This window comes from Megalops cyprinoides, chromosome 20 (genome assembly GCF_013368585.1).
Source record: "Megalops cyprinoides isolate fMegCyp1 chromosome 20, fMegCyp1.pri, whole genome shotgun sequence".
NCBI classification, from domain to species: domain Eukaryota; kingdom Metazoa; phylum Chordata; class Actinopteri; order Elopiformes; family Megalopidae; genus Megalops; species Megalops cyprinoides.
In genome coordinates this window covers 24,770,001-24,792,456 of record NC_050602.1, presented here as the reverse complement: position 1 = coordinate 24,792,456, position 22,456 = coordinate 24,770,001, and the positions used below count along the sequence as shown (strand labels likewise).

The 22,456-nt window shown below is 48.6% G+C and overlaps 1 protein-coding gene across 4 annotated transcripts in view; it reads right to left on the bottom strand.

Moving 5' to 3' along the window:
• Nucleotides 1-1,150: 1,150 nt before the first annotated feature.
• ssbp3a (single stranded DNA binding protein 3a) overlaps nucleotides 1,151-22,456 on the bottom strand; it is a 50,054-nt gene continuing 28,748 nt past the window's right edge. The window contains exons 5-18 of one of the 4 annotated variants that reach the window (XM_036553947.1): nucleotides 14,792-14,881; nucleotides 10,243-10,323; nucleotides 8,895-8,954; nucleotides 7,453-7,519; nucleotides 6,888-6,964; nucleotides 5,579-5,667; nucleotides 5,284-5,332; nucleotides 5,032-5,067; nucleotides 4,323-4,377; nucleotides 3,885-3,955; nucleotides 2,545-2,623; nucleotides 2,252-2,280; nucleotides 1,847-1,948; nucleotides 1,151-1,550 (exon numbers count right to left, since the gene is read on the bottom strand). In XM_036553947.1, the coding sequence (XP_036409840.1) occupies nucleotides 1,521-1,550; nucleotides 1,847-1,948; nucleotides 2,252-2,280; nucleotides 2,545-2,623; nucleotides 3,885-3,955; nucleotides 4,323-4,377; nucleotides 5,032-5,067; nucleotides 5,284-5,332; nucleotides 5,579-5,667; nucleotides 6,888-6,964; nucleotides 7,453-7,519; nucleotides 8,895-8,954; nucleotides 10,243-10,323; nucleotides 14,792-14,881 (915 nt within the window). In that variant the 3' untranslated portion in view covers nucleotides 1,151-1,520. The remainder of the gene's footprint in view (nucleotides 1,551-1,846; nucleotides 1,949-2,251; nucleotides 2,281-2,544; nucleotides 2,624-3,884; nucleotides 3,956-4,322; nucleotides 4,378-5,031; nucleotides 5,068-5,283; nucleotides 5,333-5,578; nucleotides 5,668-6,887; nucleotides 6,965-7,452; nucleotides 7,520-8,894; nucleotides 8,955-10,242; nucleotides 10,324-14,791; nucleotides 14,882-22,456) is intronic. The other 3 variants (XM_036553948.1, XM_036553949.1, XM_036553950.1) reach the window with 3 other exon arrangements.

Below are 22,456 nucleotides of genomic sequence, written 5' to 3'. Positions count from 1 at the left end.
CAGTGGAAAAAACATTCCTTGATAAAACATGATCAACAGATATTGAACACAAACTACAGTGTATAATTACTTTTTTCTCTCATTATAACCAGACTACAAGGTAAGAAACACTGAAACAGCAACAATGTTCAATAACCAGCACAAAGTTATGCCCAGGCGGGTAATATTTTATACATTACATGATACACTTTTCAATAGAAGTGGACTTTTTAAAAAAAAGACCATCCTACAGGTAGTGTGCTGTACATAGATCTCACTTTCATACAAGGTGACTGCACAACAGCGGATGTGTACTTGCTCGCACCTTCCTTTCCCAAAAAAAAAAAAAAAAAAAAACGCGCCATCATTTTTGAACAGAGCATGTCTACAGAACAGCAGTCAGAAACAGGTTTAAATAAAAATGAAAATGGCCGCTAAACACGGTGTAGGAAACGCTCTCCTCTCATTCTTACCGAGTCAGGCCCAATGTTTAACCCCCCCCCGCCCCCCGAGTCACTGCACAATTGGGACCAATTCCTCGAAAGCAGCTGCTTGTACTGTAAAATGGAGGTGCGTGAAACAGTTGTCTGTCGTGTGCAGTAAGTCATTCTCCTTAAGCGTCCTCACCTACATGTCCCTTATTTACCCCCCAGAAGATAATGTCGTTCTTATGGCTGAGTCGCCGAAAGAGTCTGCACCCTGTAGGGGCGTAGGAAACTGGACCAACTTGCACCTCATAAAAGCAACGTCCTTAACAGCACAGTTCTTCCACATAATGATGTCCAAACCAAATGATGTGTCAGTTTAGCTTAAAAAAAAAAAAACAATAAGCTCAAAAAGTAATACAAGGTTCACTGAGTCCAAGGCATCTTCTGAGAGTTCCACTGAAAAACAGCTTTGAAAGGTTTTTATGTGACACTAACTAGGTGGAGTCATTTGAAGAAAAAAAAAAAATAGAGACTGCTGCCTACAATAATTTTTTTTAAAAAACGTGAAAACTAGACCACAGTGCATGTGTATGTTCTTCAGGTTGAATAAATAACATTATTTCCTGGAGTTCCTACACTAGAGTCCATGTGTGGGGGTCCCCAAAAGGAGGTTTGAGGACAAAAGCAGGAGGTCAGCTTTGCATTTCTGCACAAGAAAAAAAAAAAATTAAAAAAACAAACAAAAAAAAAAAAAAAACAAATTACAGGGCGATAAAAATGAAAATCTCATCTTTCAGAAGCTGGTTTTGTCACGTTTTTTGGGGGGCAGGGAGCGAGAGGGATGGGGGGGGGGTACTGTCCTTCACGTTTGTATTGAACACAGAAAGTCCAGCCATTTGAATTTCAAGGTTGTACATGTATCATCATGTTTATGGTCACCCTCAGCGGCACCACTATCATCACGGTCGTCACTTGTCACATTATTGCATGAAAGTAAACTCAGGCTGCCTCCCTGGGGCCTTGCCGAAGTGTTTGGCTGCTTCTTGCATGCGCTCTTGGATCTTGCGGAGGACGTCTGAGTGAGTCTTGTCCTGGGTGGGGGAGGGGGAGGAATCACACACTCATCGTCATGGTGGGGGAGTACTGAAGGGGAGAGAGACAGGAGAGGGCTGAAACGCACAGAAACGCACACGCTGCATACACACACATGCACGCACGCACGCACGCGCACACGCGCACACATATGCGCACGCACACACTCCTTCACTGTGGGTAAGGTTCACCATTCACCACCCAGTCAGGTACAGTCATTTCCAGACCAGACACTGCACGACTGTCAGTCCAGCAGGATGCACTCTCAGGAGGAACACTTCTCTACGTCCCACTGTGTCCCACCCCACCCTCCACCTTGGCAGCCTGGTCTCCACGACGACACTCACGTTCTCATTCTGGAAGGAGTGGAGGAAGTTCCCCCCCAGTTCTCCATCGTCCCGAGGAGTCCCAGGCGGATTGCTAATGCCACTTAAGTTGTTAGGAGAATTCTGTCGATATTGGAGTGAGAAAAATAAACAATAAATAAATGCAAAATAGTAAGCTCGGTGACTGCCCTAGTCTACACATTTTTACAAAAAGACAAAATATTTTAAAAATGAAGCCATGCATCAGCTTAACATTTACTCTATTTGTACAGCTGGGAGGACCAGGTACAGAGTAAATCAAACTGTATTATGGGGTATTTCCAACACATTAACTGATTCAGCCTGTATAGGGCGCCATTTAGTATGCAGCGGATTCAGTACTGCGGCAGCACAATGAGACACATAATATGAGCCATATGTGATCACCTTAGGAAGTCCATCTATGTCACCTGACCCTGTGGGAGAGAAGAAAAGGAGGTTGTTAAAGATGGATCTCTTCCTTTGTAGGGGTCTGAGGTTGCTAAGAAGGAAAGTGCACACTCTGCAAAAGCCGTCCCCCAATGCCTCTGCCAAGCTCTGCTGTGCGAGGTCTCTTTAAATCCCGGGCAGAGACAGAGTGAGCCGGGGTATTAGCCAGGCCCCCGGGACGGCCGCGCCGGGGATCGATAGCATTGATGATGAGTTTAGTGTCCTCTTTATCCAATCGGGCTGGGGCTTACCTAACGACCCGTTCATGTGGTGCGGCTCCATACCGCCCATCCCCCCCATGGGGCCGTCAGAGCCGGGACCCATGGGAAACTGAGGAGAGAGGAAGAGATTGCGTGGTCAGCACGCTAGCAGCAGGTGGGGGGGGGGGGGAGCATTTACACTGACTTCCTGTGGGAGTTCCAGAGGGAGGTTACTCTGAGACGGGCTGCAATCTGTCACCTGACCCGCTGACACACCTCTGAGATTATGAGGTGCACTAATGAACAAACATTTTTGCTTTAATGCTTTATACTCAACATGAGCAATATTTGACATGTGCACCTTTTTATTTATTTTACCAAATCTAACTTTTAGCATTTAGCATTTTTATTTACTTAAAATATCAAGATGCACTCTGACTACAGGATATATTCATAAAAAAATAAATACATAGTGTGGTCAGATGATATATATATCAATATATACATATACATATATATATATTATATATATATATATATATATACACACTAAGTTTTACTTGATACAGCACAGTTCACAAACACATCAATTGTACAGTACTTAACAGAAACAGGATAAGCATTACGATACCGTTGTATAATACGCAGGAAAACAATATAGGGACAATGGAATATGAGCTGAGACAAACCACAAACGGCCCCCAAGAGCAAGCAAAGGACAACAGTGGCAAGCAAACCCTTTAGAAAATATTAAACATGGCTATAGAGAAGCCAGGCTATAGGGCTATATTTGCTGTGGGGTGGCTGGAGACCTGTGCAGGACATTTTAGCTCAGTTGGTGGGTTATGTCCTATAAAAACTGACTTGGGAAGGGTTGGGAAGTCTAAGTGGATGATGGGTTGATCAGGCCTCTGATGGGTACAGAGGTTGGATGATTGGGTCAGCAGGGGGTGATATGGTCTTTTGGGGTGTATGGAGGGGGAAGAACATCCCTGTGTATGGAGGTGTAAGGTCTGAGCTTCAAGGTGTACGGTGTGACATCAACAGGCACACATGATGGGGGACCAGAATGTTCCGTGCTCCAATAACCCATAACACACACATCCGAAATGTGGTACACTGGTATGGATTTCGCGTTGCCCACCTATGCAGACAAACCCGCTACACACAAAAACACACACATGCACCACTATACTAACAACACAATCAACCCAGACCCAGACCCACACTCACACCAGATAGTCTGTGTTCAAGTGTGAGTGGGGCTTAATGTTCCAGCAGCTCCTCCTGGAATGTTACTTTAGCCCACAATGGCGATCTGTGGTTAAGAACATGCCTAGAGCCGGAGCTCCAGGGCTACCCTTGTGCCAGTGCACCGCATCGCCACTCACGTTTGTTCTGTTGCCTCCAGGCGGTACGGTGTTGATCATTGTGTAGAGGTTGTCACTGGAGTTCGTGGAATCTGGGAGGGGAGAGAGAGGGAGAGGCACACGGCTGTTGCTGATATGATCTGGTATCACAAGTACGTGACTCATCAAAATGATGCCAAAATGACGCTCCAAGAGACTGCTGAGATGGAAACCAGCAATGGGCCGCTCCGGTTCTGCAGAGCCACAGAACTTGCAGGGCTGTGTTCTGCCTCACTGCCTCTCTCAGTGAATTAACCTGAAACTATTTCTTGGAAAGGGAGTCACCACACCCGGCCTGCCACATGCACAGTGGTGAAGCGAAAGGTGACTCCAAGCCTGCATGTTGCTGGCCCTGGTGGAAACACCTATCCCTGATGCCGATCGTGGAAGCGATTCAAGATTACAATTGGGTCAGCTTACCTGCTGGACTGGGCATGATGGGGGTGCCAGGGGGGCCTCCTCCTCCAGGTGGACCCTGAGGTGGGGAGGGGCATTTACAAGCACATTAGACACATGAAGGCCAAGTGCTCAGTCAGTGCTCTGTTGGGTCATACCAGTCAACACCAGTCAAGGACATCATCTAGGCCTAACAGATGAGCAGACATGAACCATCCTCACCCCCCCTCCATTCTCAGGCTCCACTACCCTGCCAACACAAACTTTCGTTGTTGCTGCTGTGCTTCCATTGGGGAAGAAACACAGTGGACAGTAATAGTAGTAAGCCAGAACTGCACTTCCCACTGTATTTAACACGCTACTCGCACTAAGTTTGGTTTGAATCCTCAGTGGGATTACACTGCTTCTGCAACCCTTGAACAAAGCACGCAAGATACATATTCTAGCTGTATAAGTGCGGATTTGTGTCGGCAAGGAACAGGTTAAATCTCAAATAAGATTTTTCTCAGCCACTGTGTGATCTACAGCTGCAACTACTGCTAGATGTTAGAGAAACCTCAAAATGCAAAGTTACTACAGTACTTGAATAGACATTTCAATGTCATGAACTATATGATTTTTCTTCATCTCTTGCATTTGTATTACTCCATTGCTTAGTCAATCTACAGTAAACAACAAAGAAAATGCATGGATTTAATGACTGTTGCCCAACTGCTCCAATGAGCCATCTTACCACGTATGTGCCGGGAGATGATGATGAGTACGGGATCTATGAAGAAAGCGCACTGCATTAACACATACAGTATTATAAAATAAACACCTCATACATCCATTTTCATTTTAAATTCCATTTTTGATAGATAGATATGTAACAATAAACATCATCGCCAGCAGAAAGTACTGAGCTCACTTTATGAGCCAAAGTAATATTTTGTGATACGGTCACATTCTGAAGAAGTACACAGTGGGTCTTTTCCACACTCACCGAGTTAGCATTGTTGGGGTTGGGCCATGGGCGACCAGGACCAGGGCCCCTGCAAGAGAAGAGAGAAAGGCTGTTTAACACCTGGCTACATGGACTTACACTGAGCCTTGAGGGAAAAAAAGGCTTAAATACACTACAGCTTTCAACACCGGTATGTAACACCTTCACACAAAAAAAGTACAAAACATCTCTGGGAAAGAGGTCACAGAAGTGACGTGTGTCTTCAGAGTGTGCTCTCTGGGGAAGCCTCGCCCAGGCGGGTGCGGGCGTGTGTGGGAGCGTGCGGGCGCCTTACATGTTGATTCCGGGCATGCCGGGACCTATTGAGTTGGGTGGAGGTCTCATTCCGCCGCCATAGTTCTGCAATGATAACCAAGGATCAGACTACCATAACCAGAAGACACCCGAGAAGAGAAGAGAAGAAAAAGAGGGTTAGTAGGAAGGAAATGTACCGGGATGAAGAAGACTGTGTCACAGCAGAGACCTTCAGAGAGACACAGTGAACAGAGGATGCATGGAGAAATGCAGATGCTGAACCACTTCCTGCCCCCCCCCCCCCCAATGTCTGCTTATTGTTAGGAGCTTAGGAACGGAATGCGGGCTCCAGTTTGTCAGACAGCTTACGCAAAACACGCGACGAATGACTGACGTGTCTTAAGATAATTGTTAGGAGGAAAAACACCGCCGGTATCGGAAGCTGTGACTTCACTTTCCGAAGCGTTGTGCAAACGCTGTTACTCTCGCCAAGGATTTACAGGATCTGCTCTACAATGAGGGCTGGTAATTCCGTTCCATTACAGGATCTCCGCCACAGGGTGTCTTACGGGATCGCAAGTGGGTGAAATTCAGATTCCGTTTTTACTTGTAATACTTGAATACTTGTAAATAACTACTGGAGGAGATGAATCAAGAGAAATATGATGTTCAGATATAACGGAGAGAGTGAATTAGGGTGATGTCAACATAAGGTGTTAATAAATAAAAGATTGGAAAGGAAGACAAAGTACTCCATACCACAAAGAGTGGCAAAGACAGTCATGTGGAAATATAAGACCACAGATGTCACAGAGAGCCCCCCCCCCCACTTCTGCCAGTAAAGTGCTTCAGATGAGACACAATGGTTGCCACTTGTACACACCTGTCGGAAACCTTCCAACAGGGAACAAAAGGGTTTCGGTAACTACGATGCATATTCAATCTCTCGGTTAAATATTAATCCAGGCTGTACCTGCCATGCCTAAAATTAGCTGGGTTTATCTGGTTAGGGCATCAGTAGCCAACAGCATTGCCGTTACTGAAACCGAAGGCCGGGCTCCCGTGGAGGCCACATTTTTGAAGAGCCAATCAGCCCTTGCCAAACGGCTACATTTAAGACAGCACTCATGTTTCTGGGAGAGCCTGGGCTGGCAATGCCTGAAGCAGGGTGCCCAACTTTCCAGGGTAAGCAAATACGCCCGGGTGGATTAATATCAAGGTGCCATTTCGAGAGCCAAACCAGGCTAAATAACACTGTGGCAATTTTGGTGTTGTGCATAACAGGGTTATCACATGTGTCAGCGTGCGGAAGTCGTGACTGGGGCAACAGTGAGGCATTGTGGGTATACCTGGGGACCCGGTCCCATAGGGCCCATTCCTCGCGGGGGGTTCATCCTCTGCATTGGTCCCCCTAAACTGGGATGCCCTGGAAACAAGCACACCACTGTTAACGCATACGGCTGGGCCGTAGAATTACTCTGCTGTCCTTCTTTGATCCTTTCTTTTATCCTTTGTCCATGTATTTTTTAAAACAGAAATCGCTCCACTGTCCAAGACCCACAAAAAAAACTGTACAGCCATGGTCAGGACTGGGCCTTCCACAGAGCTGACTGTGGACTGCTAAGACTCCCATCAAAAGATATGCTGGAAAAGCATCTGCGATACAGAAAACTCCAGGTTTCATTTTAAACTGCTCCACTTCTCCCTGCTCTAACCACTGAGCAGTGCTTCCTCTCTGCAGGCGATCACTGATCTGGGGTCAGCGGCGCTGAGGGGAGACGGGAGAGCGGGAGATTGGGCTGGGGAGGATCTGGGCACTAATCGGGGGGGGGGGGGGGGCTCCTGTGTCTGCGGCAGGGGTGCACTGACAGCCCCAGGGAGGGAGCAACAGGGGGGGGGGTCCCACCACCTCACCTTGTTGCCGTGCGTGGTCCATTGTGTTGGGCATCAGGGGCTGGCCTCCTGGAACTCCACCAGGAGGCTAGATCGAAAGACAACAGACAGATAGATAGACAGATGGATTGAGACAGATAGACAGACAGACAGACAGACACACAGATTTATAGACAGATAGATAGACAGATGGAAGAGAGCAGAGCAGACAGGAATAGAATGAATGAGAGGATAAGTAAGAGAAAGAAAGAAAGGGAAAAAGGGGGACAAAATGGGAGAGGGAGAGAGAAAGATGTATCAGTCAGTGTGGTTCCCAGTGCAAGCATTCTGATCTACAGTACAACACGTTACATACTAACAGTACTAACAGAGTACAACTCTATCATACACTAACAGTAATAAAGTAACTAAGCTGACTTTGATCAGTGGAACCTCCCTTCAAGAAACAAAGGAACCAAAAAAAAAAAAACAATAAAAACACCCAACCTAAAAGGTCTTTTCAGGTAGGAAATGTGAGCTTTCCAAGGATGGGAAAAAGCACCCATCTGATTTTTCTTGCATATGAGGAACTTACTGCTGTAACAGTTATTACTGCTGTAACAACATGCAGAGGACAGGCGATTTATGTCATTCGTTGAGGCAGGTCAGGTTTGGTTACAATAAATATCACTGCCAACAGACACTCACAACAAATCCAACCCAGGAATAAAGACAGAACAAACTCCTGTTGTCGAGGGTCACCTCGGGACGTGTGAAATGTTGCCGTTTGTGTGTGCAAATAAATTAACAAGCACTCAGGAGCATAAGACTAGTGTGCAAACTCAATTTTGTGTTTTCATGATGGCTAGCTCTGCCCTGGAAAGCACTTAACCTGGGACTCCTTCCATTTCCAACAATACTGGATCAATTACATAATTTGCTAGGATTAATGCCATTTTAATGTATTCCGTGCCATTTGGGCTGGATGGGAAGACCTGACTTACTGCCTCAGAGAGGCAGTTAGGTTACAAATCTCTTCTCTAAGAGATTACAGTTCCTAATGACCAGAGGTGGACCATGAATACATAATGCTGTATTTCCCAAAAGGCATTACAGACACATTTTGCCACCAACAGAACAGACAATACAAGAACACTACAACGATACTGTCCTATGCATGCCTTAAAATGCAACACCGTAACAAGAAAACATGCCCCCCCCCCCCCCCCCGCTTTTACATTTTACATTTATTAATTTGGCAGACTTTTATCCGAAGCAACTTACAAGTGAGATAGAGTACAACACAAGCAAAAAACCATAAGGAGTCAACCATATTAGAAGCACTCGTCAATATTAGAAGTTGAATAAAACATTAGAATACTGCCAGGATATTAGCTGTTTGAGGGTCAGCCAATCAGTAAATCCTCACACCCATTGCCGGAGTGCTGGGGTGTTGGCCGGAGAGGACAGTTCAGGTACTTTACCTGGTTTCCCATTCTGATGGGGGGTCTTGGGCCTCCTGCGTACCGTGGAGACATGAAAGGCTGAAAAGTAAAGAGTCTGTCAGTGACACCTGCGTTACAGGTAATTGCGTACCCCCTGCAGCAGGATCAACAAGCGGTGACGAAAAATCCACTGCTCTGTCACCCGACTTAACATCGACACTCAAGTCTCATCAGGAAGTTATAATGAGATCAGCCATTTTTACCCCACATGAAACCAGTAATGGACAGCAATACAGTTTGGTAACTCTTACTGCTGAACAGACGACAACAGCTTTGAATCTTACAGTACAATTTTCAAAGCCACAGTGCAATATTTGCTCTCTGTCAGTACATGTAACATCTACTGAGCTCCTGAAAATGAAGGTTGGATCAGCTGTGAAACAACCTCTCAGTGTACCAATATTTAATTATGGAATAATGAATCATACTCTTTGCCCCCTGAAATGCCAGTTATATAGAATTTAAGGTTCAAAAGCCTTCTTCTACAAGGAATCACCCACTCTTCGACATACTTCATGTAATTAATTTGTCAGGGTTATGATTATAGAGGCTGCGAATTTGACACAATAACCACCATTAATGAAACGGACTGCCCCTTCTGTAAATGAAGAGAACCTCAAAGGCTAAGTTATGGAACCAAACTTAGACCTGGAAGTGTTCAGCTGTTCCCCAGATTAGCAAAGGACTCTACTTTCTGCTCTCGACATGAAGCTGATGAATTCAGATAGGAGGGCAAGAAATACACAAAGACATGCGTCAAAAACATAAAAATAGAGTTGAGAGGGCAGTGCCATGAGTAATCCCCTGTCCCCAGAAACCCTTCTGAAAAACCTTTTGTTCACACAAAATACAATCCTGCCATTGCAATGCAATTTATTATTCAATTTATACATTTTTTGCAAATTACTCATGCAGTTAGCTATACAAAAGGCAGTAATTCATGTTTTAGTGATACATAATACTGACAGGCATTACATACTCCATATGTAATTACTGTAAGATGTATTCTAAAATGGACATTCATATTTTTTTTTCCAACTGGCCTGAAAAACAAGGAAAAATAAAGATATGATAGGATACATAGGTTATTTCCAGTAACTGTACTTGTGCTTTTATCTGCATGTTTTTGGTGAGGGAAAATAACTACTGTGCAGGGAAATGACAGACAGGAAGTGGGCCAGGATGGATTTGGGTGGGGTTATACCTGACAGTGCGGTTCCATCGTGATGTTAGGGTTGTGAGCTGGAGGCTAGGCGTGAGGGGTAGACAGAGAGGAAGTAGGCGCACAGAGAGAGAGAGGGGGCCGGGCGTGAATTTGGGGGGTTACCTGACTGTGAGGTCCCATCATGTTGTTAGGGTTGTGAGTTGGAGGCTGGGCGTGGGGGGAGGGCTGGGAGCCAGGTGGGCCCTGCAGAGTTAGAAAGCCAGAGAGGGAGCCGGTTACCACGGCACCAGAAAGCACAAGCATACAGGCAGAGCTACAGAGGGGGAGGGGTTAGCGAGAGAGAGAGAGAGAGAGAGAGAGAGAGAGAGAGAGAGAGAGCCAGAGCCAGAGCCAGAGCCAGGAGAGGGGTGCAGGTCTGTTTGGCCAAACATGGTCTTTTTGGAGCCACAGCCAAATGCTTGTGACATCATTTCAGCCATCGGAAAACAGAGGTGCAAGTGTGACATTCAGGCTTAAAAAGAGGGACTTTCTGCAAGACAAAACCACTCCGCTCTGCTGCGTGCCCACGACAGCCACAATTCACCTGTCAATCAAATCACTACTGCTAAAGGTGTGTTACCGTGACAGTTACTGATGAACTAGATCTGATTTATAGACCCGTCACCGCAAAAATGCAACACGTCACAAACCACGGAAGTTCTGCGACCTGAATACTGTTGCTCCAAACATCCACACAGCATGAGAGAAGTCCTAGAGTGCTGATCTAGGAGGAATTACCGTTTCAGCACACTCAAAGTTCAGTCTGTCACTGGAGGTGTTCAGTTCAATACCCAAGCCTTCAGAAAATGGTTATCTACTGTCTCTCTGCCTGGCACTCAGTATCAGAGATTGAGCTCTCTGAGGATTGAAGTGGACTGTGAAAGATTGGGAGCTGACATCTTGCACAGAGCGGTAGGGGGAGATGGAGGCCCGCACAGTAATGGCATGTGACACCGTGCTGCACCGGGGCTGATGGGATAGCACCACCTCCAGCTCGCCGCAGACGCTTTGTGCAGTCGGCTGCGCATACCTGCGCTGCTGCTGACCCGGCAGCCACGCCAGGCCCGCCATCATAGGAGGGGTCCTTAACAAGCAAACATTAACGAGCTTAATTGATGTGCGTTAAGCAGCTGCAGCGCGGTTCGGCGCAAGACGGCTAGGCTTCATCGCCGGAACAGGGGCCCACCGCTGCGCTAATTGCGGCGATTACAGCCCGGCCTAATTAAAGGGACAGGAGAGTGGAAATTAGAGTGGGGCAGAATTAAAGGGGAGGGGAAGGAGTGTGGAGAGGCAGGCGGCGGCTGCAGCAGCTGCCGCCTTTGTGCGGCGAGGGGCGAGCTGCAGCCAGTGCCAGGAGGCATGAATGGAGACACCGCCGCTTGTGGGGAAACAAACGTCAGCCCGGGGGGGGGAAGAGAGGGGGTCGGGCTGAGAGCGAAAACGTGGTGGAGCGCCGTGCTGTTTCCAAACACCAGCCCGCTTGGAGAGGAGCAGGGAGAAACAGAGGCGGGCTGAGGAGGCTTCCACGGTCTGAGCAGATGGTGCCGCGCTCAGGAGAGGGAACTCTCATTGCTGCAAGCCGGGTTTAAGGAAGACTGGCCGGCAGAAACATGACTACCCCCAGACAGTAGACATCAACCGACTCAAGGGTGAGGGTCCACCTGCAGATACCTGAACTTAGTATGTGACAGCTGTCATTCATAAACTGAACATTTAATAAAAATAATAATAATAACAATAAACTGCATGTGGGTTATCAAGGTTTTTTTAAGGTTTTCACATTTTAGTTTTTAACTAAAACGTGAAACTATATCCATATATTCATACATCTACATATCCAAACGCAACTAACTGCTGGAGAATTGTCTATGAATTGCCAGGCCCCTCCCCCCTTCTATGTAAGTATAATCAGAAACCAAAGCTGCAATGTTCCACGTTACTTTCTCCCAGACCCACAAGCTCATGCTAATTTACCTTCGAGACATTAAGTGTATAGTGTTCCACAACTGTCAGCAAACAGATCAATGTACAAAGTAAAGACTAAATGTGAAGAATATGAATGCGTGTTGATGAATATGAAATATGAAAAGATGAAATATGAATCACTTGATAGGGCATCTATTACACATGCAGCCTGGGTGAGCAGCCCTTTTTGGGTCAGGAGAAGTGGCTTTGGGGACAGTGCACCAAAACTGGAAACCTGGAACCTCCCAAAACTTTCCGAACGGGGAGAGAATGATGGATGGGTGGCTTTTGTGCAAAGACTCAGGCACCCTCCCCTAAATAAACATGGCGCTCCTCACAGTGGAGATGGAGAGGGAGACCCGGGCCTCCAGTATGGTGGGATTTCTCAGAGAAGGTGTCAGGGTTGTGGTAAGTGTTCTTGCACATCCACACCCATTTAAAGAAAGTTGGGGGGTGCGATTGTGTCAAGACGCCCACAGTTCCCTCCCGGGAGGCAGCCGCATGCGAGACTCGCGGTCCCTGCTGTGAACGGTGGCTACACTTCCTGCTTCCTGCTTCCTGTTCACTGGGGCAAAGGCAGGGGGGAGGGGATAAGTGTGGCACAGGGTGGATCAGTCAGTATCCTGAGCAAATTTCGTGACTTCCTCCCCAATCCCCCGGGGGGGAAGAGGGGGCTCTGAGGAGGGGGTTGCTGGAGGACCCCTTCAACGGGGCAGGCATTTACCGCCTCCCTACACCGTGCCGTCAAACACACCTCCCTCATGCATCCGATGCACTTCCCAAAACTATGCCAGGAATGTCAGACATTCATACGCTTCTATAGTGGCAAATTTCCTTTCTTTATGTGTGCTGTCCGTTTACAGCACTGTACATTCTGCAGGACTGTACAAGCTTCCTAAACGTGACAATACGCGGCAGTTCCCTCGGGGAGGCCGACTGACGATGTGTGATCATTCAAATCAGGCTTCTGTATCTCTGCTGTTCATTTCCATCTGTTAGGTCCCCATTCTACCAGCAGCTGCTCTGTAGACCCACAATACACTGCATGTGCAGGACAGAGTTACTGAGAGGAAGTGGGATGTGTGACAAATGAGGTTAAAGGGGGTGGAGTGAGGGCCTGTTAATCAAGGGACCCATCTATCACAGATGGAGATATGGTCCCCCATTTCAGCAACGTACAGGGCTAGCTTTGCATAGCCTTTGTATAGACACTTACAATGAATTACTAGATAGCTTACAATGAATACAACAACGTCTAACGGACGTGCTGGGTGTATACCGACCCTTGCCATTCCGTGTGCTGTGAGCAGCTTTTTAGAGCTAGATGAGAAAACTGGTTTAGCAGAGCTGTTAGGAAAATGTAATTGAAAGCGAATGTTACAACACCACAAGGAGAAAGGTATACAACGGAGGTGACGAGCGGAGGGCACAGCGTTTGCTGATTTTTGATGGGAAAAAAAATCAGTTGCGAAAAAACAGGGGTTAAAAAAAAATCTGACTCCACTGTCATGTTCTACAAATGCAAGTCCAACTGTAACAATAGATCGGAAAATAACAAGCACAGACACTCTTTGTGTGGCCTCACTTAAGCAAATTGTGTATGAACGCCACGGCCCTCGCTAATAATTCATGACAGTATCACACACTCGACGGCAACGTTACCACTTCACAATCATGAGGGGAACCTTAGCCCTCCGAGACAATGCCTCAATATTCTGATGGACGATGAACGTGGACGAGCACAGACCAGGGAAAAAAACCTGCAGCTGAGAGGCGCCACTAGAGGGCAGTAGAGACTCAGCCGCCACGGCGGAGCTTTGTTATCTTGAACATATTTCACGCTTACTGCTGATGCACGGCTAAACACAGGGGCAGAAGACATTGATTTATGTGCAACTTTCCATTTCATCAGTGCGAGTAAGACCTCCACTGCCACCACCCCCCTCCCCACCAGCGCAAATCACTTATAAAGGCAGCAATGAGGAGCGGGTTAGTTCAGGCTGGCAGTGTGGTCTCGGGTGTAATGGAGGGCCTTCCCACAGTGCCACACCGCTCCCCCACGCACACAGCCACACTGCCTCCATCTCAGCCTGCATTCTGAGGCACAGGGCACAGCACAGGGCACAGAGCCCACTGGCCCTACGGTTCTGCACTGGCAGTGATCAGTTAGGTGGTCAGTGGAGCAGGCTTGCAGCAGCTGCAAGAGCAAAGGCACTGTGCTCCCTCCTCCCCTGAGAGAAAGCCTTGCCCTGCCCCCCTCCCCCTCTCAAGATCCCCGGTTAAAACGTGCTCCACCCATTTGGGGAGATGACCATCAGTCTCCGCGGTGCCATGGTAACCCACAGGTAGGCGGTGCTGGTTTTAGAGGACACACCCAGAGCGCGGTCTGGCGCCCGACATCACTGACGGGGGAGATTGTGGGTGTGACTGGGAAACACCTCACTGATTAAGGCAGACGAGGCTCAGAGAGTAGGCTTTACTCAGGGCCAGTGCATCAGAGGAGAGACAAACAAACAAGAGTCCTCTCCATGCACTACAGGCTGCCAAGACGTCCATTCGGCTGGAGCTGTCTGCATGGCAGGCTGCAGGAACACTGGGAAGGACATTACATCGCATTACACTGTTGTTTGTTTGGCAACTAGGAGGAGAGTCTGGGGGGCTCGGGGGGGGCTACCTGGGAAAAGAGCAGGCCGGCAGGGGAACTCACCTGGAAGAATCCTGGAGGGATGGGTCCGCCGGGCATGCCATCGCTGGGGGGAATGTTTCCGAGCACCGGGCTGGGGGCTGCAGCGGCACTCTGTGGGGGAGAGAAAGGTCAGGGGTCAGGGGTCAGAGGCCATTCAGGATGACACAGCCTGCAGCAATATTGAGCGTTCGCAGTCAGTACTCCACATAGATGGACGGTGTCCGCACGAACACATCATTGATAAAGTGTCCCAAAAAAAAGAAAAAAAAACAAAAACTCAGCACCCTGTATTCATGGCTCATCTCACTCAAAACTCCCCAAAACACAGACAAGCTGAATGCAGAATAAAAGAGCTTCTGGCACATCTCACTAGAAAGTGACTCCGAGTTTGACATCTACATTACAGCTAGATTTGGTCCCAACGCAGCGACGTATCACCGCTGTTAAGGTTCTCAATGCGGCTCCAGTTACAAACGAGTGTTACTCGAACGCATGCCGCGTAAACCAAACAAGGCCACAGATCGTGAGGAAAATAAGCAGGAAAACGAGGCGTTTCTGGTCTGCAGAGATGACAGATCATAGCGGCTAAGGCCCAGCACCACCCAACCCCCCAGGGGGATAATCTGGGACGCGACGGCGAAGTACAAATAAATTAAATGAAAAGTAAAGCGGGGACCACTGACCTTTACGAGCACCAAAGACAAACTGCCCTCAGATGTTCTAATTAACGGCACAGCGGGCCACTTCTGAGCTTCCGACGTCCCCAAAACGAAGCCCTCGGCTGAGGGGCCGTTGGCTAACTACAAAGCGGGTTATTACTGGGGTGGGGGGGGAGGAAGCAGCGTGCTAGGCTGCCGCTCGGATCAATTTGGCTCAATAAAAGCTAAGTGTGCTGCTCATCGACAACATGGCGCTTTATTTCTGAGCAAACAGAGGCGCAGACATTTTTCCGCGGAGGCCGTTTCTCCGCCCGATTATCTCCTCTCCGGCGGCGCTGCACAGACCACGATCCGACGCGGCCGAGGAAGCACAGATCTGAGATAAAAGGTGTTTCTGCTTCTCATTCACTTCTGTTCGTCTGAGTCCTGGCAAATATGCTAATAACTCCCGACTCGTATTCGGCTTAATTGATTAAGCTTAATTAGTTGTTCAGTTAATTGTTCCGCTAATTGAACCGCTAATCTTAATCAATTAAGACACCTGCTCTGAATTCAGGGGGCGTATAAATGGCGGTAATAATTACGCTCTGTTGGGATAAAGAGCAGGATACGCCGTGGGTCCCCAGGAAACAATGACCTCATCTAGTTCATTCTTTTTTCTGATTGGAGGAGGAATGTCCCCCTGGTTACCGAGGGCTGGAGGCCCAGCCTGATCCGTTACAGACAGAGATTGCATTATCCGAACGGCCTTGTCTCACACAGAACACGAACGGTCATTGCCACCACTCGAAACAGCTTAGCCTCCCACACCACAGCCATAAGTCTGCGTATGTACGTTAAAGCTGCATACATGCGGTATGCTTGCTGACAAAGTGCTCAGGTAATTCCACTCACAGGATGAGACCGACAGAGAAATACACAAAAATAATATAGAGCGCCGACATGGTGGGAGAGAGCTGTCTAAGCCTGAAAGAGCTTGCTCCTACCCCTAACCTCTTTCTTAGCAAAACTACAGCACTGGTGATGATGCAGGTCAACCTTTCAGTGCTCACCTGGTCATTTGTTAATAACACACTGACATGGTATCCATCCATCCAGACATTCACCTATCAACCTATCCATCCATCCATCACCAGCCTTGAGTGAGACATGAACAGCCCCTCACTTATTTACAGGAGGACAGCAGAAGGGGCGGAATTTCTACAGTGACATAAGTGTCTGTGTCACATGACCTGAAAAGGCACATTCCTATTGGCCTTCTCTGTGGAACCCTCCCTCAGTGCTGTTAGGCTCTGGTCTCTGCTGCTCAGGCGGGTGTTCTTCTCAGTCTTGCTCCTCACCTGGCCTCACCTGTGGCCCAGGTGACAGTGCGCACTGGCCATTTTGGTACCGCCTGACCGGTGATCTTTGGTTACCCCCCCCCATCACAAGAGAGCATGAGGCTTGAATGCCGGTGAGCCATTAACTTATCTTTACCTTGTGACCAAGGTGAATAGTATTTGTTTTTTAATATTCATCTACAGGAACATTACATTAATTGCTCTCGTCCATGACAACTTCAACAGCTTTTATACGACTCTTTTCACACACCTTGATAGAGAGCCGAGTACCTTTTGCTCAGGGGTATGACAGCAGCGCTACTACTGGGATTCAAACATGCAATCTTCCAGTTACAAGTCAGGGCTTCCCCCACTTCACCTACCTTCCACCACAATGCATTAATTGGCCATTTATATGTCAATCCAACGGTCTGTTAATCAACAGCAATCAGAGTACAGCAATCCAGAGCTTAGCTCAGCTGTAACAATATCTGTGGAGGAGAGTACAAAGGAAGTTCTCTTTAAGAGCACTGGCATTTCTCTGGACTGAAAGTGAATGGGAGGTTTTGGTGGAGCCGCTCTGAGGGTGTGTACAGGTAGCCTGTTGCAGACAGGTGCATTCTGGGTCTTTCGCACCCCAGCTATGACTACCATACTGTGTCTGACCTGCATAAGGCCACCTCACCCCACTCTCCACTGACGGAATTCTGAAGCTTCCTGCTTGTTCACAAGCATCAGTTCAGAGCCAGGGGCTGCGCAGACCCACTGATCTCTATACCATGTGGATGGGCTGACAGTGGACACAGGCGACAGATGTACACAACTTATTAGGTTAATGGATCGCTGCAGCGGTCGCTCTGAACTGATGCCCACAAACTACTGGTTTGCCTCAGTCTGCCTCGCAAAAAAGAGCCAGACGTCTGACTTGACCTGTTCTGTTTCTAAGACAGCCCACAGACACGATTATGCAAATGTTACCTTTCCAAGATCACAGGCGTTCTCAGTGTGCAACTCCACAGACTACCAGCAGCCCTTCATGTGAATGACGTTCTTGAACACTCACAGTAGTTTAATTAGGCCAAAATTCAAACATTTTGGGATTTCAACTCTCAACCTAATCAGATTAACTGCACACAATTAATATTACACCAAGTTACGGTCAAAAGGTTACTCCAAGAAAATCTTAGCCCCAATTTTTTTGTTGTCATGTTGTGTTTATACAGATGCAAGACACTGTGCATGCATGCAGTAAATATTGTAACATGCCTTGTGTTCCCAATCAATGACAACGGTGAAACTGTCTTAACTGTCTTAATGCCGGGAGCCTGGCACTCCGCTCGTCTCTCTCTCTCTGTCTCTCGCTGTAATCGAACCCGAGGCCCACCTTATCGTCACGCTCTGACAGCCGCTTCCAAAGCTGGATTTTCCACAAGTGCCCCACCGCCGCCGAAAAAACACGGCCAGCAATCCGATTACACCGAAAAGGCGGAGGTCACAGCCTCACATTCCCTCACCCACATTCAGTCACGTTCCCCGCCTCCAGGAACAGGGATAGCCGCCATTCAAGAGCTGAAATCTTTACATTCGCTGCTCTGTAACATGCCTAGACCTATCAGGGTAAAGCGAGCTGAAATAACAACTTACAGTAAAATCACATTAACCAATCAGAGCCTCACATGCAGAGGAGTTTCATCCATGACGACACCGGCTTGGAAATCCCAATAAGGGCTTGCACCCAACACCACAGAACTGTGGAGTTGCAGATACATTTCAAACAAACGTTTCCATAACCCCTCCTGTAACCTTCATGGAGCGCTGGCGGTCAGCTAGGACAGCAGTGAGAATGACAGGTCAGTGTGCTTATAAACCCGCAATCCTATTAGGACTCTATTACCGTGATAAATCGCTCCAAGGCTACAAGCGTTACTACTAACCCCCAAAGGACTGGGTGCCCCACGAGCTCCATTCTCAGAGACCCTCAGCATTCCTGGGAGCAGAGACCGTTCATCTCCACCCTAATCGAGGACGAGACCATGGAGTAACTGTGACGTGTTGGAGATGTAACCTACAGAGCGCTCAGTCTTTTTTTAAACAGATTCTTTTTCCCATTTGTCCACTCTCCCAATGTGAAAAAGGAGTTTGCACCTTCTAGGCAACACTTAACGGAAAAATAAACAAGCGTCCACAGTTTGACAGCTCCTGGAGATAAGCACCACAGTAATCCGCTAGATTTCAACAAGAAGTTTGCTGATGCTAAAGAACAGATTACATAACATTTCAAATGGACAATCACTCACATCTGATAGCTCCTATAGCTATCAAACACCATAGCGATTACATAGACCTTAAGCGGAGGGGCTCCAATTCAGCTGAATGGATCATTTTATCAACATGAATCCAACATAACTGTAAACAGTTTGGTGGGACAATAAAGGAAGCCTAAGACTGTAAATATGAAAGAAGCACATGAGAGAGTGAGCGTTTCGAGCTGAACACTGTACGTCTCCCAGGCTAGGCCAGGCCAGCCATGTACTCTGATACCGAATCCAGAGAGGAGCGCCCACGATGGGTTCACTTGACAGCGCTTGAATGCCGGCCGCCTAATTGAACCACTCATCAAAAATCCCGGCCATTAACGATAATTAGGCCCCATTACACGCTTAACAGAGCGACCTCCTCGACTCAGTCGGAAGAACCGGGAAATCAGATCACTGTTCGCACTTTTCCCACCCCGAGTGCAAATAAAGAGGCATGGCGTGCAAAAAAAAAAAAAAAAACCCGATTAGTGGACACCCTCCACCAGGAAGGCTGTGCAACGCCTGGACAGTTTATCAAACTACCACGTCCAAAAGGAGGGGGGGGGGGGGAAGGAAGGTCTAGACCTGCTTGGATGACATCACCGGTTATGGATGCATGGACTCTCATAGGTCGGCCCGAGCAGCAAACAGGCCTATCCCTCTTTGAGAAAAGCCTTGCTCTGCGCTCGATGGGGAGCTGTGCCTGCTCAGGAATCTGCAGCCTGCACAGGAGCCGGGACGGGGTGAAACAGCAGAGAGCCAGGCGCTGCAGCGGACACTCCCGGGAGCTCGTATTTGTAGATTGATGATTGCGGTTATAGCTGGGTGCGCGCGCGCACACACACACACACACGCACACACACACACACACACGCACGCACACGCACACACACGCACGCACACGCACACACACGCACACACACGCACACACACGCACACACACGCACACACACGCACACACACGCACACACACACACGCACACACGCGCACACACGCGCACACACGCGCGCGCACACACACACACACACACACACACACACACACACACACACACACACACAGAGAGCACGTGTGCAGGAGAGGGCGCACACACACACACACACACACACACACACACACACACACACACACAGAGAGCACACGTGTGCAGGAGAGGGCGCACGCACACACACACACACACACAGATGCACACGCGCACATACATACACACACACACACACACACACACACTCTCTCTCTCTCGGGCTGCCTGACCGCACGCTGCCGGCTGGGTGCTGTCGCAGGACAGATGCTCCAGTGCAGAGAATGCGACGGCGCAGCAGCCCTCCCTGCGCCGCGCAGGTCTGAGGGAGAAACACGGCGGCCGGCGCACGCATTAAACCGCGCCGCTCGCCCCCCGCCGCAGGGCTCCGAACGGTGCAACGTCACAGCGAGTGCAGTGTCACAGCGAGGCCGGCGGAGCGTGCCAGAGCTGCTGGCAGGAAGAGGGGGAGCGAGGCATGCTGGGAAGGGAGGGGGAGGGGGGGTGTGGGGGTGCTGTCAGCCACAGCGGCGGCGGTGGAGGGGAGGAGGAAAAGGTGGCGGCCCCATCTTCTCTGCCAATCACCTGCCAGGCTCTCTCGCAGGGCGGCTGTGTAAACATCTGAGTGGGGCCCCCGCCAGGACGCCCAGCAACTGAAGTGCTCCGCCTCTTTGCATGCCAATCACTCCCCCACCGCCACTCCACCACCACGGCCCAACCGGGCACGCCCGGCCTCCCCTGCCTCGCCCATTTCCTATGCCGCCCAGGTAGTCATTGATTCCTTATTGACCGATTCCCTCATCACGGCCTCACACAGGGCAGGATGCCATTTTGACCCCCATGACCCCTACCCTCCGAAGCCCAGAGGAACAGGTGAGCTGCCTGGTTACTGATGCAGATTTGGTTGTAACCGGTCCCACCCTTAAGCACTGGCACATTATTCCTCTGTGCACCTGTCTGCCTGGGCCAGGCTGGGAGAAAACGCCCGCATGACATGCAGAACTAGCTTCTCAACACTGGCACAGCTCTGGGGGGGTTATCGCATGCCTGGATTAGGAGGCTCAGGGCAGCCAAAGGGCTCCCCATACACTCACCCACACGAGCAACGAACCCCAAAAACTGACTTTCCTTCTGTGCTCAACAGTGGCATTTTGCTAGTTGAACTTGAGATGGAGGAAACGCATTACCATATCATCTGTGCTGCAATGAAGTAGATGGCCTTTGTCTAAATGATACTGGGGAAATGAGTGCTCCACATGGATCTTAATTCTGTAGCTGGGAGAGCATGTACAGGTCAATACGAAAAGCTTATGCAGCCAATCCACTATATATAGATATCGACAGTGTATATACTACAGGCCTTATCGCTTTTATCAAGGTGGCAATGAGGCACTTTGGCAGTGCGGTTTCCCTTGCTGTAATAGACTTCAAACAGACAGCATCAGTCATGCAATACTCCCTTCTGGATCGCTATAGTTACCGGGATGCTTCCTCTGACAGAGGGGTATCATGAAGGCTCTTCTTCTGATCTTCCACCGGATCCCTGATGAGGCATTTTCTCCTCTCCGCTGCCCGCTTAACAAAGGAACGCTCTCTGACATGTATTCAATTTCTCCCGTCTCTGTCAGATATCGCGCGCAAACAGACAACTGCAGAGTAAGCAAAATCTCAGCACTGACAAGCGTCTTTTCAAATGCGTTGACTGACGTTTTGCTGAACCCGGACCTAAATCGAAAGTGCATTCGAGGGGGAAAAGTATTTAAAAGGAGGAACCTTTCTGTCCAGAGGTTTTTGCTGAGCTTTCAGATGTCGTCTGGTTTAAGAGCGGTGTTCTGATCATCTGAAACTCAGACTCTTGGCCATATTTAATAATGAGGGCAGAGATTACATTTCCTTTGCAAGCGGATGGCTAATCAGTTTAACCTGATAATACCACTGAAAAGCTAGTTCCAACTGACAGAAAGTGACCCCTTGAGGTTTTCCCAGTTCCAATGCAGTTAGAGCAGATAAAACTGAAGTTAAATAAATGGTGCCATGTCTGTTCTGTTTGAAGACCGGTTCAGGGCTCACAAACTGCCTTGATTATTCTCTCCTTCCAGTCCAATAATGTTTTTCTGGTATGTGAGGGCTGGGGCACAAACAGCCCCCCCAAACGCATTCAAACCAAGTCATATTTCACAGCAGTTAGCTACAGAGGTCAGTTTCAGTCTGACCTGTTGTCTGAGAACCTCCAATTTTTACCCATTTTGCTCTGCCATTCCGATCCAGGAGGAGGACCTCTTTGCATGCACGGGAAACGATCGCTAAGCTAAAATGTCACCATCTGCAGCGGTGCCGGCCATTTCCCCCCACACAGCGGTGCACCTGGCAGGGTCTCCTCCGCTGGAGA